The sequence below is a fragment of the Sinocyclocheilus rhinocerous genome, unplaced genomic scaffold, assembly GCF_001515625.1.
Source record: "Sinocyclocheilus rhinocerous isolate Xijiao unplaced genomic scaffold, SAMN03320098_v1.1 scaffold753, whole genome shotgun sequence".
Lineage (NCBI taxonomy): Eukaryota > Metazoa > Chordata > Actinopteri > Cypriniformes > Cyprinidae > Sinocyclocheilus > Sinocyclocheilus rhinocerous.
In genome coordinates this window covers 1,015,992-1,035,165 of record NW_015655991.1, presented here as the reverse complement: position 1 = coordinate 1,035,165, position 19,174 = coordinate 1,015,992, and the positions used below count along the sequence as shown (strand labels likewise).

Below are 19,174 nucleotides of genomic sequence, written 5' to 3'. Positions count from 1 at the left end.
TTTCGTTTTCTCAAAATATGCATTTAATATCACCTCATTTTCCAGCGATTCTCAAACGATTCGTTCGAAGCAGTTCAAAGATTCAGTCTCTCTAAACCCCTCGTTTTCGTGAGCCTGCTCTGCTCTGATTGGTCAGATGGCCTAGTCTGTTGTGATTGGTCTACGGCGTACAGCGTGTGTCGGAAACGATACGCCTATTTCAATAGTTCTGTATTTTGAACGCTCTATAGAAAATATAAACATCTATTATTTATCATACTTACAGGTTGTGATTCAGTGGAGCAGCTGGTCCAAATAAACAGGATACTGATCCATCTTTCAACAGCAAGCGTTTTGTGAATCCCGCGTTGAACTCCCCGAGATTAGAGAAGCAGTCGTCAGTAAAAATTACGTGTTTGTGGGCGGGGTCAAGTTGTTCGCGGCCGGCCAACGCAGAACATAGGTGCGCATTATGCAAATGTGTTACTCCGTGACGTGTAGCCGTCACGGAAGTGGGATTCGAATTACTAACGTCTCATTTAGGCTGTAGAGTCGATTCTTTATTTTGGGAGACAATAACTTTATTTATTGTGCAATTTCAGCTTTACAACTTTGCAGATCGTTTACATTCACATACAGCTACATTACACACTGCATGAAAGGCAATGTTGGAAATGGCATAATAGGGGCACTTTAAAATTAAACTGAAAATATAAAATAAACGCTATTGTAGGCTTAGCAAAATATGAGTAAATAATATAACAGAATTTAAATAATACTAAAATAATCCTACTTATAATGCATAAAATTATAAAATACATACCATTTACACCAAATACACAAAATAATGTTCTTTTTAGCAACATCATATGACCCCTTTAAATATTTAAATAAGATGTAAATATATAAATACAATAAATGTGATACAATAAATGTGTAAAAAAAAAAATTTTTAATTCATAAAGTTCATGACTCACCTCATGTTTAGAGCATTTGAGTGAGGATTCTGTGAAATTAAAAGAAACACAAAATAATAAATATATAAAAATGTCCCCATGTACAGCCAATATTACAAATATAGTGTTTTTTACAGTAGATGTACTACTAAATTCACTGATTGTATTTACCGATCTTGAGGGTCCTTCGAGCACCAGGTTTGTTATTGTAACAGATCCATTGAAGCTCACATCGTCCTGTCACCTTCCTGACGACAAACTTCAGGCCCCGCCACAAACACTTACAGTAAAGCAACACCAGTAACTGGGTCAGTACCCTAGAAGATTCAGAGAAATAAAGAGGCCTGAATAAAATGACACAAGTCCAATACTGACAGGCCTAATACACTCGTGTATTCTGTCCCAGAATAAAGCGTACTCACTGAGGTATTTTGAAAGCTCATTATATTTGAGTACTCTAAACCTGAACTGAATAACTGAATCAGATGTGTGTTTTCCATTAACACTGCTCAAGCTGTTCAAAGAGAAATGCACATTATTTTTCTCTTATAATGGTCTGATGTCTACAAAAGCTAGGCTTAATCCCCATTGTAAAAAGCATGTCTGTGATTCGAGACAGCGATAAATGGGCCACTATGATGAAATGGGTCACAGTTCTACAAAGATCTGCATGATGAAAGCAAAATATAATTTTGAAAGTATTATTCTTTAAACAGGTTTCATATTCTGCATGTATCAAGCAGTATGTATTCTCCAAAGGACTTACTGACATGTTTATCTGCTATATGCATCTGTTTTGAACCAATGCAAGGATGATTCCATCTATCTATATTATATACTAATCTGCAGTCTAAACTGCAGTCTAATTCACTACAGGAAACGCACTGGACTAGGAATAAACCTGTTTGAATCCGGTTGCTGATTATGTTGAGAGTTACTGCTCACAGGATAGACTCGCCTCCCCATCGGCATGAAATGAATTTGCGGTCAAACCTGTGTTTTGTAAAAAAGGTGTTATTGTCTATCAAAGCTGTTGAACAGAAATGGCGTGTCCCAAAGATAATTCCCTTTTCCAGGATTTTAATAATAGCCAGTTCTGATATTGCATTATAGCTATATCTATACTTGTGCATTTGGAGCAACCTCCTATTAGGTTTAGTGCCTTTCAACATCATTTATTATAAACAATAGAATTAAGAGGAGTGGCTGATAGGAAAGCACCTAAAACTGAAAGGCAGGGGGCGACTCACCAAGGGATTGTTAATTAAAAGGTATTTTTCAGTTATTTACATCTTAAGAGCTGTTGCTGACAATGAATGTTAGTATTTGAAAAGGCCACTGAGTGTGGGGTTCAAATGTAATCTCACCAGCTTTCATGTTGGATCTCTAATATGAAGCATTGACATATTTACTTAGGTTCCATTAATGTCTGTCAAGCTGGCAGCACGAACATTTGTTTCAGAGTGAGGGGGTTATATATCTTTAACAGTTTTCAGTAACAGCAATACTTTCTGGATGTTTAAAAATGTTTTGCAATATTTAATAATCAGTCATAATCAGCATTTTTAAATATATATAATAACAATAATTAAAAATAATAACACTAATAATTATATGTTTATTAATATTTTATAATTAGGATATTTTAACAATAGCCTACTACAAAATACTATCATAAAATAATTATAAAAATTAGTCTATATATTTATATATAGAATTAGGCTATGTTCCATAATAGCGATAATATCTGATGATATTTTATAATATAATCTTTTTTCCCACATCTTTGACACAGTTAATCATTCATAATAATAATAATAATAATAACTAATATATACACACACTCATTATTATTAGCCTTTTGTTATTATTGTGCAATATAAACTCATTCTATTATTTTGATGATGATATGATGATGATGATGATGATAATAATACCTGATAAGAATAATGAATAATGATTTTGTTTCTGTTTTTGTTTCCACATCCATGACATAGGTTAATAGGGCCATACTACAAAGCATGCAATAAAAAAATCAGTATAACGGTGAATTTAATGTGCATTTTTAACAATGGAAAATGAAAACAATGGCATTTCAGCTTCTAAGCAATGAGAAGCAATATGTCACTATTAAGCAATAAAGACGTACTTACCTCAGAAAATGCTTCATCGCGATTTTCTGCTTTGCTACAACAGTATAACTCACATTCGCGGATGGTCTGACCACCTGCACAAAACATAATTCAAAATAAAAACCACAGTGTATCTTTATTTAATCGTTGTATTGCATTCAACTGTCGTGGACAGAAATGTCTTGAGGTGGCGTTTGGCGGATTAAGACGTTGCCGATTTGCCGTGGGCAACTGCTCTAACAACCAGCATAAGGTCTACACATACACAATCACATATTTAATGTCTGACGCGTTATTTCATGGCAGGTGAGCTGTTTATAATAAATTCAAATATCATGGGTTATATAATACAGACAATCGGAGTCATTTACCGTCGAGACTATTTCATCTGGCAATAGGTGTTCTTCTGCTCTGTTCTCTATTCTACACCACACATGGTCGTGTGAAAAGAGCGTATCAAATAATACATCAGAGTATCTGATAAAAGATAAATTAATAACAAGAACATACGTTTCAAGATGTCGCTGGGAATGGGAATAAGCCTGTCCTCCTCTCTCTATAAAGCGGGTACCTGTTCCTATTCCTCCATGATGAGCATGTGAATTAAAGAGGGCGGGCGTTTAAGAGCATCGCAATGCAGCGCTGCTGTGCAGCACGGCGGCGGAGAGATGGTCCTCACTGCAGAACACAAAATCCAGGGGGCGAGGTTGGATCCAGATCCAACTCCTCCCACCTTACATATACCTAAACCTACCCGTCTCCACCCCCTGATACCTAAACCCACCCATCTCCACCCCTAAACCTACCATCTCCACCCCCTAGATGTGGATCCAACCCCGCCCCCTGGATCTTTGTTCTGCAGTGAGGGGATACTGGAGATGGAAAGACCCCAGAAGACCTCTCTCACTCCTTTACATAAAGACAAAACTCATGCATAGAGTTTTATAAAATTGTTTTCCCATAATTTGAAATTTAATGCCATGAATTTGCTCCTCTAGAACCAGGGTTTGGGACCCTGGGGTCCATAAAGAAAATCTAGTGTGGTCCTCAAGCAGAGGGCCTCGGTAAACTTTCAAGGGGGTTCCAGGATGACTTGCTATTATTTTAATATACAGTGGGTATAGAATAGAATCATCCCCCTTGGGGCATGGGGGTGGGGAGATATGTGAGTCTTTAAAATATGTTCTATAAGCCAAAAAATGTTTTAATGTAAAACCAACTTAGCATATTTGACAAACACCACTATTACAGCTTAACTATGAATGAAAAAAAACACTTTACTGGTCAAAAATAATCATTTTTAATGTGGGGAAAAAAAACAAAAACATTCAATACTAATAAATGTACCAACAAATGTACAGTTTTGTAGTCATTTTGTAACTCAAATAAAAATAGCACACAAGTGAGACAAACAGAATGTGACAAACAAAGAATGTTAATATCAGTAATCATACTGGGAGCAGCATCTCATATGGAATTGAGATGTTAGCACCTCTTAAGGTAGTACTGCACAGATCATTATAGTGCATGATGACAACTTTCTATTTTTGTAATGTGTCAACTTTAGTGTCAACGGATTTAAATAACATTTATATGCAAATTGGTGTACATAAAAATATAGTCAAGGCACACTGAAGTGGATTTAAAATCCTTAAATAATGGATTAAACACTGACTTCAGCAAAAATATGAACCCTTCTAAAGCAAATCTATAAAATTCAATACTGTACTCTACATTGTAGAGCTTTATATCTGGGAACAGAATCCGTTGCAATATGCTTTGTGACTGGATCCTGTCCTGTCCTGATTCTCCTGTCCTTCCTTTTGCAGCCAGTCTACTACAATGTCTCCATCTTGTTGGACATCTGCAGATGAAGCAAGATGATACGCTCTGTCATTAGTGGAATAAGACTGGTCTGCGGTGTAGGTCGGTACGATGTTGAACATGATGAAACCAAGCGTGATCACCACAAAAGACGCGATGTACAGGCCTGAGAACTGTGAAGAAAGAAGGAAAGTTTCAAAAACTTGTAAGAAACTGAAAAATCAATGTGAACAAGCCACAGCATATTAGAGTTAGTAAAACTATTTCATTAAAAGATTTATTATATAAAGCAAGTGTCCAAATATCAAGAATCAGTGCAACCACTCAAATTGTCAACACCCCTGGCCAATTATCATTTAGCAAGAGGACTGTGACAAAGATATTGGAAAATGTTTTAATCTTTTCTTTTGTCCTGGCATTTTTATTGATTTGCTGAGAATGTAATAGTTCTACTCACATTGTAGCGAAAAAGAAACATGCCACAGAAGAGACTGAAGAGGTCAGCAGTTAGCAGTGAGAGGTTCACAGCCGTGGCGCTGGTCATCTTTACCACTACAGGCATGAAACTGTACAGCCCATACATGCACAGAGTATATGCAACAAAGAGCAGGCCTACAGAATAAACATACAGGTATTTAAAGTATTTATCAAATAAAGAGATCATCTGGAAATCCTCAAATTTCTGTAAAACTTACTACATACATTTATTGGAATTTTGTGTAAATGATGACTAGATAATATTGCAAGCTAATGTCAATGAAAAAAAAAACATTTAAAACTTAGAGTTACTTACATATTTTCAAGTTCCAGTTGATGACAGGCACAGCTTTGGATTCAAATATAGCCCTTCAAAATAAAATAAAAAATAAATGTAAAAAAATCAACTAGGACTAATGACTTACATATGCACTAGTGTTCAAAAGTTTGGTGTCAGTAATATAATAATTCTCTTATGCACACCAAGGCTGCATTTATTGGATCAAAAATACAGTAATATTGTGAAATATTATTACAATTTAAAATAAGTGTTTTCTATTTTAATATATTTTTTACATTTAATTCATTCTGGTGATGGGAAAGCTGAGTTTTCAGCATCACTACTCCAGTTTTTAGTCACATGATCTTTCAGAAATCATTCTAGTATGCTGATATCGTACTCAAGAAACATTTCCTATTATTATCATCAGTGCTGCTAAACATTTTTGTAGATACCATGGTGATTTTTTTTTTCAGTTCAGTAACTTTAGTTAAGAACAGAATTTATTTGAAATAAAAATCTTTTGTTAATGTCTTTACTGTCACTTTTTATCAATTTAATTAATCCTTGATTAATAAAAGTATTAATTTCTTATGCAAAAAAAAAAAAAAAAAAAAACTTTTGAATGGTAGTGTATATAGCCACTCCTTTTCAAAAGCAAGGCTTTATCTCATGGTGGAGGCATTTCACTATGACAATTAGATGGTGGACATAACACTTACATCTGCACACCACTGATGAGTGTCCCAAAGAGCCCCATCATGCCCAAGAACTCTACCCTGCTCAGGTTTTTCACTGTGTATTCCTGACAAACGTTAGACACTGCGTACAGAGCAGCACTGACCAGCACGAGTCCATCCCCCAACAACACATGACTACCTGCAGTTACAGAAACACACAAAAAGCCCAAGAAACAGAGCCACAGAGATCAACTATTTTTCTGCAAGATGATGACATTTCAAGCAACAAAAAACCACAGCCTATGATAAATTCTTCATGTAGTTTCTTTAGTTGTCCTCTTTTTGTATAATCTTATCTTTTGTAACAGGAGTAAAATACCCTCAGGTTTTGGCAAATGATTCATGAGAGGCAAAACAAAAGAATATATAGAAGAATATATTAAAGCATAATCAAGGTGTAATTAGATTATACCCCTATTTGCTTCCTACTATAAAGTACTTACTTGAGCCTTGGTCTCTCCCTGCCAGCAGATCTGCTCCCACCATTGCACCGACTCCAAGCAAACACACAGCCACAGCTATAACATGCAACGGTCTATAGCGAGTTTTCAAAAAGATCCATGAGAGCACCATCAGAACCGGGATCACAAAGCAGTCCAGCAGCTACAACACATAAGTTATCATATTAACTCAAAATTATTGTATTAATGTGTGTGTGTGTGTGGGGTGGGGGTTCAAATAAAAAGAAAAAGAGTGATGCATTCTTACCTGTATACTTGTAAGGGTAGTGAACTGGTATGCCTTCACAACTGTGTAGTTGGCTTCCACATCCGTAAGAGCCATCAGAAAATACTTCCACCACTTTGTGTTTAGAATTCGAACAATATTATTTTCACCTAAATTACGAAACAGCTGCGATTAATCCAGCAGAAATATATGCCATATCTTCTGTACTAGCTTGCATTGCTGGAGGAAAGCTACATAACAAGATTTTTATGAGTAGTACATTTTAATTTAGCATGTTGAGGAGACTCAGTAAATCATTTAAAGATTTTAATCCACAAGATCAGCCTTGCAGGCATGAATCCTCAAATAAGTTTATTTAAAATCTGGAGCAATGATAAGCATGGTCATGGAAATGATATTCTGCCCGTTCTAATCATCTGATAAAAGCAGTGTGTGATTCCATGCAGAGTAGGTGTGCTGCAACTTACCTCTCCTGAAGGCTAAGGCTAAAGTGTAGGTGAGCAGCAGCAAGGTGTAATTGAGGAAGCTTTGCAGCATTGGCGCCTCTACCCCAGCATTTGCCAAATACTGACATGTAACTGCCGTCCCACATATCAGCATAGACAGGACTTGACCCATTGCAATAGTTTTGCAGAGCTGCCTGTAGAAACAATTCTTAAGTTACCAGCAATCTGACAATTGTTATGTAAAAACATTAAACATCTTTAAAGATCTTTAACATACCATGTAAGCACATCTTTAAACGTGAGATTCCGTGGACCACAAAGAAATCTTCCCCATCGTCTGAGAGTTCCCAATCTTCCATGTTCAAAGGAGTTCTCTCCCACTTCACGATCCATATTTTACACATTGACACCAAGAAAATCCAGAGAAAATGAAAAGAACTTCAGAGAAAGTCACAGGCTTTGATGTTGGGTAACATCTAGTGATTAATGGTGGAAGTAATCTTAATCTCTTTAGGAATTTATTCACAATATTGCTGACCTCAGGTGGGCCTCTTTAATTAAAAAATGACATTGCTTGTTTAACCCTTGTGCGTCAATTTAAAAAAGTTACACATAGGTCCATAGTGGACAAAAATGTCCATGTCAAAGAACGTTCATAAAAATTAGAAGCTTGGGAGCACTGAGTAAAGTTTGGTCTCATTTTAAAGAAGACCCCTGGCAGATTATTGTTAAAGTAAAAAAAGTTTAAAAAGTGAAACCAAAAAAAAAGTTCTAGATGTTTAGGTTTATGAAAATGATTTATGAACGATGTTTTATATAAAATATATATTTTATGAAACCTGTTGAACTCTATACCTGCTAGAAAATCAAAGCCATAAATCTAAACAAGTTGTATTCCAAATTTGAGGTTGATATCTAAAAAAATGAGCTTTCAGTAAGATTTTGTTTGGGCGCAGTACCACATTTTCCCCATTAGATGCCAGCAAAACTCTGCTGGTGCACACAGTGGTTGGATTTGTGATTTGCAGTAGTTTTTTTTTCTCTCAAATATTACAAGAACACACACGTGAGGGAATTTCCCTTGCCGTAATTTTGAGTGGCTCAATAGCACGGTATTATCACACGCACACAATTTTTTTTTTTATGACACACATACAAACCACACTCTGACATCCATACCAACCCTTGCCAATAGAATGAAAGCCTATCAACAAAAATTGCATAATTTTACAGTTAAATGGCACTGCGATTAAAAATAGCAGTTTTAATGGGTTTCAATGGGGACATTTTTGTCCTTAAGGTCCTGAGAGGAACATGTTTTTGTACCTAGTGCAAAACAGATTTATTAAAGGAAATGGGAGTGAAATAGTAAAATTCCAATAAAAATACACACCTGTGCAAAAATTTATGCAGTTGGCAATAACACAGGCAAAATTATAAAAAAAAAACTAAACTGAAAAGGACAAAAATGTCCAAAAGGTCGCACAAGGGTTAATATCACTTAAAGTTCATAAAATCAAAAGAAAATTGGCCTTTTTTATATATACTTACCAATGTTAAGACTTAAATAAGTGTATAATATTCTATAAAGAAAACCTATACTGACTTGATCAAGACATAAAATATAAAAGCCTCTAATATACAGAATATGACTTCAAATACTAAAGATCACCATGTAGCAATTACAATTCACTTTAAATTAACTTAAAATAAACTTTATTAAAAAAACAACATCAACATAAGCCTGATATAAATAGCTGAAGATTGTTTAAAAAAAAAATAATAATAAAATAGGTTCAACAGCTCTGTAAAATTAGTGTTGTTTGCATATGCAAACTAGTGCTTCGGCCACAAATGCGAAACATCTGAGAAGGTGTGATGGTTGTAGTGCGGCAGTTCTCAGAGCACGTGGCGCTGTCGGGCACAATGTAAAACAGAGCAAACAGTTTCTTGATCACAGAGATCAAAATAGGATGAACTCATTAATAAAAAAAAAAGAATGAATTATTATGCATTTTAGGCTAGAAGTTGCGTAGCTTGATAGCAAAAAGCAAATTTCTTACCTTTTTAAGAGTTAGCCATGCTGTTAAGCTAAGGCTAAAAACAAAACACAACGTCACGTGTTTACAAGTTAAAGAATAAAACCGAGCGTCTGTTAATTACCTGAATATAATTGATCCGTCATGTCTGTAGTTTACGGATTATCAGTTAAAATCCAACCACAGTATCATCTTTTCAATGAAAGCAAGGAAACGCACTCGGTCAATTTAAAGCCCCGCCCATTTCCCCAAACAGCCAATTGGAGCTTAAATGTAGTTCCTCTTTATTAAATTGTGGCCAACGGGAGAGACGCGTGCTGTTTACGACTACTACACGGAAGTTGTGTGCACTGGGCATCCTACATCGATTAGAAATTCACTTTATTAGATATAAAGATTGATAGTTTTGAAATTGCTATATTTAACTGAGCCGTTACATTTATTTCTAGCGGTGATTAATGAGAACTGAGAGTAGATTTCGAGAACGAATCTGTATCTGCAGCTACAGCTGATCGGCCTTAGGATTGTTATGGGAAAGAACCCATCGTGTCCTTGGACCAAACTGGCTCCAGATTATCACTATTCATACAGTAGTTTGGATTCAAAGATATGCTACTCCTTAATATAATTTGGTTGAGAGCTAAACCCTCAAGGACAGTACATTTCGTGTGACCCTGCTCGATTAAATGTGAATTTCTTATTTATTAAATATTTATCACAATAGTGTCATGATGATAAAAGCAAACGTGTCATCCTATATCAAAATAAATTATAGTGTGTGTAAATTAGTATGCGCAGAATAGAAAGCTATGTAGATGCATTCATTATCTGCTCCTTTAATTTAAAAAGTTTCTTTTTTTAATTCCTTCTTTCTATAAAATATCAATATATGCATGAATAAACAGCAGTATCAGTGCTGCTGATGCAGTCTGTCCCAATGCTCCCTAGCAACCAAACCTCTTCAAACATCGCGAGACCGCACGAGGACTGAGTTGAAGAAACATGGCGACGTCTCATTTATTGAAGGTAGGAGGTTCCTGGATGTGAGAATATTTTGCATCGTTTGCGTCTCCCGTAACGTTATGACAGCGATCCTATGACCCAGTCACTGTCCGCTTCTAATTGCATCGCTAAACATGTCGCGTTGACTTTAAACGACATTGTTCGAATTGTTTATTGTATCTAGTGGGGCTTTGTGCTACTATTATAATGTTTAGGGTTCAGAGCTCAATTTTAGGATGCCTTTTCTCACTGCACAGTCACAAAACTGACTGCTATCTATCATGAGGCTGCATATGGATAATGAGAAAATATATATACATGCGTATTTTTTCCTGAATAAAGTTGCAACATTGCAGAAGCTACATTTATTCAGCCTGTGCATACCTCATTTATGTCAAGCCTGAAGCTCACCTGGTGCCTCTAATCATTTTTCTATGCCTCTAATCATGTTTCTAATCATACAGCTGTAATAACTGATCTACACATATTAAATTGAACTTTACCTTCTGTTACTGATTTGTTTGAATACTTGACAGGAAGTAAAATACTCAAAATTCTCCTGTCTTCTTGCATGTGCATAAATGCGTAAGGCCTATAATAATTTTAAAGAAATGTTTATTGTCCTGGTTCTCCTTTTTCAGAATAAAGGCTCCCTGCAGTTTGAAGATAAATGGGATTTGATGCGGCCCATTGTTTTGAAGTTACTCCGGCAGGAGTCGGTTACTAAGCAGCAGTGGTTCGATTTGTTCTCGTAAGTTGTCTTCGATGTGAGAGTCTAGGCTGACAGAAATATCAAGGAGTCAGAGTACATCAAGACTGATGTGTTTTTGTATTTTTATTAAACTGACGGTTCTGTTTGGGTCTGATGGTCAATGATATCAATCAGGACTAACAACACGTTTTAAACCATAGTTTACATTGCTTAAAATGTTACACAGTGAATATAGTCAGCTTTCGACGTTCTCTTAATACTGTGTTTGATTTGCAGAGACGTCCATGCAGTGTGTTTATGGGACGACAAAGGCCCGTCAAAGATTCACCAGGCTCTGAAAGAAGACATCCTAGATTTCATCAAGCAAGCACAGGCGGTACGTACTGTATACTACTTTTGCACATATAATAAAGTGAAGTAAGTTCATTTTTCTCTGAAGAATAAGTAAGCCTTATTTCTATAATCCTGAATGTTTCAATGCATATTGTTTCTATTCTTACTCTTTCTGATCTACTTCAGCGAGTACTTAGTCATCAGGATGACACGGCTTTGCTTAAAGCTTACATTGTGGAGTGGAGGAAGTTCTTCACACAGTGTGATATTCTACCTAAGCCCTTCTGCAAGTTGGAAATCACCCTGCTGGGCAACCAGGGGAGCAATAAGAAGTCCAATGTTGAAGACAGTATTGTTAGAAAGGTGGATTTTGTGGATTACTTTACATCAATCTAAACTATACTGCCTTCTCATTTAAATGCCGTTATTATTGTAACAATTGATGCATAACATCAATATACAAATCTATCCTAATCATTTGTTGTCTTATTTTTTTTTGCTTAAGCTTATGCTGGACACATGGAACGAGTCTATATTCTGTAATATAAAGAACCGGCTCCAGGACAGTGCCATGAAACTGGTCCATGCTGAGAGATTAGGAGAAGCGTTCGACTCGCAGCTTGTCATCGGAGTGCGGGAGTCATATGGTAAAGCTCTCATAATACTGAGCCTCTCGGGTTCTGTCCAGATGGACCTCTCCTGATGGACACTCCTGTCTTCTGCTCTGTCTTACAGTGAATTTGTGTTCCAATGCTGATGACAAGCTCCAGATCTATAGAGAGAATTTTGAGAAGGCATATCTGGATTCCACTGAGAGGTTCTACAAGAAACAAGCACCTTCCTATCTGCAACAGAACGGCGTTCAGAATTATATGAAATATGTGAGTGTGTTTTCAAACCGCTTTCCTACCTAAACTAGAAAAATGTGGGTGACACTAGTTTAAATGCACTCTATTGTAATTTTAATATACTTATTATTTATATATTATATATTTTTATATAATATTGTAGTATTACAATAGCAATACAATTATGTCTTAGAATTATTATTATTATTATTATTACTATTATTATATCCCCTTCAGAACAATTGCATCTGAGGAATAATGATTTTCAGCTTCAGTTAAAAATTAGTAAAGTATTTTCTTTACTTAGATACTGTTCAAGTTTTATTTACTTAATGTTGTGGCAATTTTTTTATCCTGTAGTATCGAAAATGGTATTGAATTGCAGTAATTCTCAAGGTATTAGATTGAAATAAAAAATTCCAGTATCGTGACAACACTAGTGGCTTTCTGCTCCAGTGGTTTATTTAACAAGCTTTTATATGTATGAATGGTAAATCACAGCACATATCTGGAGTGTCATTATTATGTCACAATATTTGAGAGTTGTTCATCCCAGATGGTGCTTTTGATTGACAGGCAGATGGCAAGTTAAGAGAAGAGGAGAAGCGTGCACTTCGATATCTGGAAACCAGACGTGAATGTAACTCCGTCCAGGCAGTGAGTGTTCTCTGCTCCAAAACAACAACCAGTGGTGCCGCATTATTAAATAATGCTCAGCATGTACTGTAGTGTGCATATGTCTTTCTCGCATTACTAACACTGGGTGCTCAGTTTGTGCCTTTTGCGTTCATTCAGCTAATGGAGTGTTGTGTGAATGCGCTGGTGACGTTGTTCAAAGAAACAATCCTGGCCGAATGTCCGGGAATGATCAAGCGGAACGAGACAGAGAGTGAATACGGCAGGAGCTCTGGCACCAAAGGCTCCACAAGTTCAGGTTGGCAATGGGATACGGTTCCCATCTATATCTTGCCAAAACCTCCCCACCCATCCCACCATCTGTGTGTTTGTGTGCCAGTCATTGAGTCCACCAACCCATTTCAACTGTAAACAAACAGCATACAACTATCAAAGGAATAGAAATGTCAAATGTTAGCGATACCTGCCTTTTGGCTTTAGAGCTTCTTAGACTGGGATGTCATGTTTTTAGGATCACAATAACAGTATTTTTTAATGTTACTAAAGTGTGTTTTTTGTGCTGTTGGTGTGTTTCCTCAGAGCTGCACCTCATGTTCTCGCTGATGGACAAAGTGCCCAGTGGGATTGAGCCGATGCTGAAGGACCTGGAGGATCATATCATGAGCGCAGGTCTGGCTGATATGGTGGCCTCAGCAGAAACCATTACCACAGTGAGTAGAGACAGTAACTGCTTTTCATTATCTGGCAGATGCATCATGGGTCCTGTATATGCATCCAGTTGTTGGTAGTGCAATCACTGAGTGATCTAGAAAGAAATTTGTTTTTATTTATCCTTGTGATAATATATAATATGTCTCCAAACTGTTTCTGAAAAAAATGCTCTGATATTATTTTTTTTCAGGACTCTGAAAAATATGTTGAGCAGCTCCTAACATTGTTTAACCGCTTTAGTAAATTAGTTAAGGAAGCATTCCAAGATGATCCACGTTTCCTAACAGCCAGGGATAAAGTAAGTGTCAAGAGGGTTTATCCTTCAAACCATTCACTGTAAAAGGATATATAAAAAAATATATTTATAAATATTATTTACAATTCTTTTTTAGATTTTGGATAAAATAATATTACAATATATTTATATAAGCTATATAAATATAATATACATTACTGTTCAAAAGGTGGGAACAGTAAGATTGTTTTTATTCAACATGGATGCATTAAATTGATTCAAACTGACAGTTTTAATCACAACACATTTATAATGTCACAAAAGATTTCTGTTTTAAATAAATGCGGTTCTTTTGAACTTTCTATTAATCAAAGATTCCTTAAAATGTATTAACTGTTTTCAACACTGATAGTAAGAAATGTTTCTTGAGCACCAAATCAGCATATCATATATATATCATATATTTCAGAAGGATCATGTGACACTAAAGACTAATGGCTGCTGAAAATTCAGCTATGCCATTACATTTTAAAATATACTAAAATAGATAAGTTATAATATTTCACAGTATTACACTTTTTTACTTTATTTCTGATCAAATAAATACACCCTTGGTAAACCCCTTAAAAAATCTTACTAACCCCAAAATTTTAACGGTAATGTACTGTATGTGTTTTTTGTTTGTTTTTTTGTGCTTTGTTTTTTTATCAAGTGGAGAAGTGGTTTCCATTTTTCCATTCTTATTTTATTATTTTATATGCATATTTATGCAGGCATACAAAGCAGTTGTGAATGACGCCACAATATTTAAACTAGAGCTCCCTCTAAAACAGAAAGGGTAAGGCATCTTAATATATATATATATATATATATATATGTATGTATGTGTATCTTCTGAAAATTTGAAGAAAAAATTAAAAAGATAGAAGATTTAAAAAATATATTTTAAATACTATTTGGGTTGTATTATCTGTCCTTTGTTTGCAGTGTGGGTCTGAAAACACAACCAGAGTCCAAATGTCCAGAGCTGCTGGCCAACTACTGTGATATGCTCCTTAGAAAAACTCCATTGAGCAAGAAACTCACCTCAGAGGAGATAGAGGCCAAGCTGAAGGAAGTGGTGAGTGAGTGGGTGGAGTGAACAATAAATATTTGTATTTTATTGTGGCAGTGTTTTGCAAATGTTAATTACGCCTGTTTGCAATTGTCAAATCAGACGCAATGTGTTAATTATATCTTTTCATGTACTGATTACAGCTCTTGGTTCTAAAGTATGTTCAGAACAAAGATGTCTTCATGAGGTACCACAAAGCGCACTTGACCCGCAGGCTTATTCTTGACATTTCTGCAGACAGTGAGATTGAAGAGAACATGGTGGAGTGGCTCAGGGTAAGGGGGCTTGAAATCATGGATGAAAGACTTTTTAGTGAATGTCTTTAAGTGACTTTTGTGTGCGTACAGGAGGTTGGTATGCCAGCAGATTACGTGAACAAGCTCGCCAGAATGTTCCAGGACATCAAAGTATCAGAAGACTTAAATCAATCCTTCAAAGAAATGCACAAACACAATAAGCTTGCATTACCAGGTCAGATATGCCACTTCTGAACTGATGCTCCTAAACTATCCTATTGTAAGTTTGAACTAATTCTTATTTTTGTCTTGACACTACAGCTGACTCGGTCAATATAAAGATCTTGAATGCAGGCGCATGGTCTCGGAGTTCAGAGAAAGTGTTTGTATCTCTGCCCACCGAACTAGAAGATCTCATTCCTGAAGTCGAGGAGTTTTACAAGAAAAATCACAGTGGCAGAAAATTACACTGGCACCATTTGATGTCCAATGGCATTGTGAGTAGCAGCTTCAGCCCTTTGTATAACAGCATGCTCTACTTCCTGGGAAAATAGGGGAGACCCAAAACCAGCCTCTTCCCGTTGAGACTAATTTGTTGTCTGTGTGTTTTGTACTGAACTTTGATGCTCGCAAGCCCTACTACTGTGAATTGTGTTGCGGTGAACTTTTATTTAGTCTTTGAAATGTCAGGATTATTGCTACACTGGAGATTCTGCCTCGACTTTGACATTTTTTAGGGGTCCGTTCTGTCAAGGGAGCAGATCAAGATTGGTTTCATCTCTTCTATTCCTAGATCACATTCAAGAATGAAGTTGGGCAGTATGATTTAGAAGTCACGACATTCCAGTTAGCTGTGCTGTTTGCCTGGAACCAAAGGCCCCGAGAGAGGATCAGCTTTGAGAATCTGAAACTAGCCACGGAACTTCCAGACGCTGAGCTGCGCCGTACTCTCTGGGTAACAGAGTATTTATTTTGATGACAGTTCCACAACTGTGTTTAAATGGCAATGGGAAGGACATGATCATGTGGAATGCGAATGAAAGGATCTGATGTGACATTGACTTTTCTAAATCCTGCCTAACTCTTTGTTTTTGTTTGTTTGATGTTTTAAATGTGTAGTCTCTTGTAGCTTTCCCTAAACTAAAGCGTCAGGTGCTGTCGTATGAACCTGTGGTGGGCTCTCCTAAAGACTTTGCAGAAGGCACTGTATTTTACATCAATCAAGAGTTTTCTTTAATGTAAGCACAATCATCACACACTGGCCGCATTTGCCGAAGAATGATAAATAATTTAAATAATACTTGTGTTAATAAATCATACGCATATAAATCATAAACCTTGTGCATATTTTCATCACATTCAATGCACTACCGTTCAAAAGTTTGGAGTTGGAAAGATTTTTACAATGGTTTTGGTTTTTTTTTTAAATAGTAAATGTGAAATATTTTTACAATTTAATATGACTTTTTTCTACTTCAATATCTTATAAAATGTATTTTATTGCATGTAATTATCGTGTGGTGGCAAAGCTGAATTTTCGGCTGCCATTAGTGTCACGTGATAATGATCAGTAATCATTCTAATATGCTGCTTTAGTGCTTAAGAAACATTTCTTTTTATGACATTCCTAATATTTTTTGGAAATGTTTGTGTATTGCTGTCACTTTGATCAATTTAATGCATCTTTGTTGAAAGTAATTATTAGTTTCTTAAAAAAAATCTTACTAAACCCAAACTTTTGAATAATCTGTATGCAAAATACAATTATCTATAAGTACTACATACTACGTATCATAGTACATACATTGCTGGACTATTACGTTATATTGTTAATTGCATGTTTTAACAGACCTCAGTTCAATTTAATGATCTCTTCTACACAGAAAAAACTCAAAGGTCCAAAAAAGAGGGAAGATCAATTTGATTGGTCGATTACAACTCACCACAGAGAGAATGCGTGAAGAAGAAAATGAGGTCATAGTGCAACTTAGGATATTACGCACACAGGTATTGAAGTTATGAGCCTATCACTTTCACATGATCTTAATGATTGAGATGTGTATATGTTTGTGTATTTATATATATATGATCATATGTTCAGTCACACCTACTCATTCTTTATCGTCCACATTTTTGAATAATGGTAAAGTAATCAATCTATGAATTAATTCAAACAGAAGTTTGCATTAGTAGTGATTTCATGAGGTGCATCCTGGGATGCTTTTCAAACAGTGTTGAAGGAGTTCCCATGTAAGCTGGGCACTGTTGGCTGCTTTTCCTTCACCATCTGGTGCAACTCATCCATAAATTTTTTTTTTTTCTATGAAAATGTTTTATGACATTCATGTGCAGGCATTTTAAATACAGTTACATTTGTCTACTAAACTAAATTCAAACATTTAAGCATAAACCTGTATAACAAAACTATGAGAAACATTTCAGACAAAACGTTTCTCTGATATGCTGACGTAAACCTCATTTGTCACCAAGTTCTTCTTCCTCACTCTGTACAGGAAGCTATCATTCAGATTATGAAGATGAGGAAGAGGATCAGCAATGCTCAGCTTCAGACAGAGCTGGTGGAGATCCTAAAGAACATGTTTCTGCCCCAGAAAAAGATGATCAAAGAGCAGATCGAGTGGCTGATAGAACACAAATACATCAAACGGGACGAGACGGACATTAACACATTTATCTACATGGCGTAGCCGACCACGCCCAGTGTACTCTGGGACGTTTTGTTTAGACACTAGCTCTCCTTTGGAGGATTCCATATCTGATTTCAGCTCATTGTCCAGCTTGGCCTGCTGGGGGATTGACTAGATTTATCTCAAGACACATCACGCTGAGAAATTGCTGACAAATCCCTGCCTTACTTCACAAATCTATGAAATGAATAAAAGCAAACTTTGGAAGAAATAGAGGAGTAAAGTGAGCAGAATCTCTGTGGCTAATTTATATGCATCTTGTGCAAACTTTTAACCTCTGCTATTGTTCATTTGGGGGTCACACTTGTGTTGTCCGTGGTCAAAAGTGACCAAACACCTGAAATGTAACTTTTTTTTTTTCAGTAAAATCAATGTAATATATTTGTGTTCAATAATATTTTTTTTTTTTTTGTATTTTGGGAGAATTTCATGGTACTAATTAATATTTATGCAATGATTATGATACGTTTTTTCCCATTGAAAATAAAACATTTGTTTTCTAATATTTTTATATTGCTTTTCAATTACGGCAGTATTTCATGTTAAAATTGAGAATGCCTTTAAAATCCAATTTTTGAAGGCAGATTAGTGCCATCTGGTGGGAGTAAAAAAATGAAAATCATCTGCAATTCTATGGTTTAGCCACTAGATTCCTATATAGCTCTATATAAAAGGCTTATAAATGCTCTAGTTGTTTTTATATATATTTAGACATTCTCAAAGACAACTTTTTGTAAAGGTTTAGATTTTTTTTTTTTTTTAAATGGTCGTTTGAAATGTCAGTTTTTGCATTCATTTTAGTACAGTAAAACCTGAACACAGAGAAAGACACTTTGTTACACATAACATCAAAATTCAACAAAAATGAACAGGAAGGCTTTATCAGAGGTTAATCAATCTGATTTCAACCTTTTATTTGAGTTCTTGATCGATTTTGCCATATTGTTACAGCCACACAAGTTCATTTGTGTGTGTGTATAATTGTGTGTGTTTGAGGGGGTGTGTCTGTTTTGCATTTTTGATGTTTTAACCCCTTCCTTGGTGTCTGTGTTTTTACTGCATTGTGGCTGAATTATTGA

At 35.7% G+C, this 19,174-nt stretch overlaps 3 protein-coding genes across 10 annotated transcripts in view; 1 reads left to right on the top strand and 2 right to left on the bottom strand.

The window, feature by feature from the left end:
* LOC107718984 (ELMO domain-containing protein 1-like) overlaps window positions 1-3,721 on the bottom strand; it is a 10,802-nt gene extending 7,081 nt beyond the window's left edge. The window contains exons 1-5 of one of the 6 annotated variants that reach the window (XM_016526264.1): window positions 3,439-3,553; window positions 3,089-3,162; window positions 1,837-1,928; window positions 1,107-1,252; window positions 957-985 (exon numbers count right to left, since the gene is read on the bottom strand). In XM_016526264.1, the coding sequence (XP_016381750.1) occupies window positions 957-985; window positions 1,107-1,252; window positions 1,837-1,907 (246 nt within the window). In that variant the 5' untranslated portion in view covers window positions 1,908-1,928; window positions 3,089-3,162; window positions 3,439-3,553. Of the gene's footprint in view, window positions 1-956; window positions 986-1,106; window positions 1,253-1,836; window positions 1,929-3,088; window positions 3,163-3,438; window positions 3,554-3,577 lie in introns of those variants that run through there. The other 5 variants (XM_016526260.1, XM_016526261.1, XM_016526262.1 and 2 more) reach the window with 5 other exon arrangements.
* A 331-nt stretch (window positions 3,722-4,052) lies between these two features.
* On the bottom strand, window positions 4,053-9,802 carry LOC107719015 (solute carrier family 35 member F2-like). Of its 2 annotated transcripts, none has more exons than XM_016526302.1 (9): window positions 9,682-9,802; window positions 7,799-7,928; window positions 7,543-7,715; window positions 7,097-7,224; window positions 6,832-6,991; window positions 6,371-6,527; window positions 5,685-5,737; window positions 5,349-5,503; window positions 4,053-5,064 (listed from the first exon to the last, which is right to left on the bottom strand). In XM_016526302.1, the coding sequence occupies exons 2-9, from the start codon at window positions 7,912-7,914 to the stop codon at window positions 4,813-4,815; spliced, it is 1,194 nt and encodes a 397-aa protein (XP_016381788.1). In that variant the 5' UTR covers window positions 7,915-7,928; window positions 9,682-9,802; the 3' UTR covers window positions 4,053-4,812. The 2 variants fall into 2 exon arrangements, with proteins under 2 accessions (XP_016381788.1, XP_016381787.1); XM_016526301.1 differs by having other exon boundaries at window positions 7,799-7,901; window positions 9,685-9,802.
* A 538-nt stretch (window positions 9,803-10,340) lies between these two features.
* Window positions 10,341-18,417, top strand: LOC107718983 (cullin-5-like). Of its 2 annotated transcripts, none has more exons than XM_016526259.1 (19): window positions 10,341-10,586; window positions 11,204-11,313; window positions 11,551-11,650; window positions 11,794-11,970; window positions 12,113-12,254; window positions 12,343-12,488; window positions 13,032-13,112; window positions 13,251-13,344; window positions 13,671-13,801; window positions 13,993-14,100; window positions 14,811-14,875; window positions 15,025-15,157; window positions 15,295-15,426; window positions 15,499-15,622; window positions 15,709-15,884; window positions 16,181-16,342; window positions 16,507-16,625; window positions 17,271-17,394; window positions 17,901-18,417. In XM_016526259.1, the coding sequence occupies exons 1-19, from the start codon at window positions 10,563-10,565 to the stop codon at window positions 18,093-18,095; spliced, it is 2,343 nt and encodes a 780-aa protein (XP_016381745.1). In that variant the 5' UTR covers window positions 10,341-10,562; the 3' UTR covers window positions 18,096-18,417. The 2 variants fall into 2 exon arrangements, with proteins under 2 accessions (XP_016381745.1, XP_016381743.1); XM_016526257.1 differs by having other exon boundaries at window positions 13,251-13,389.
* Window positions 18,418-19,174: the final 757 nt, after the last annotated feature.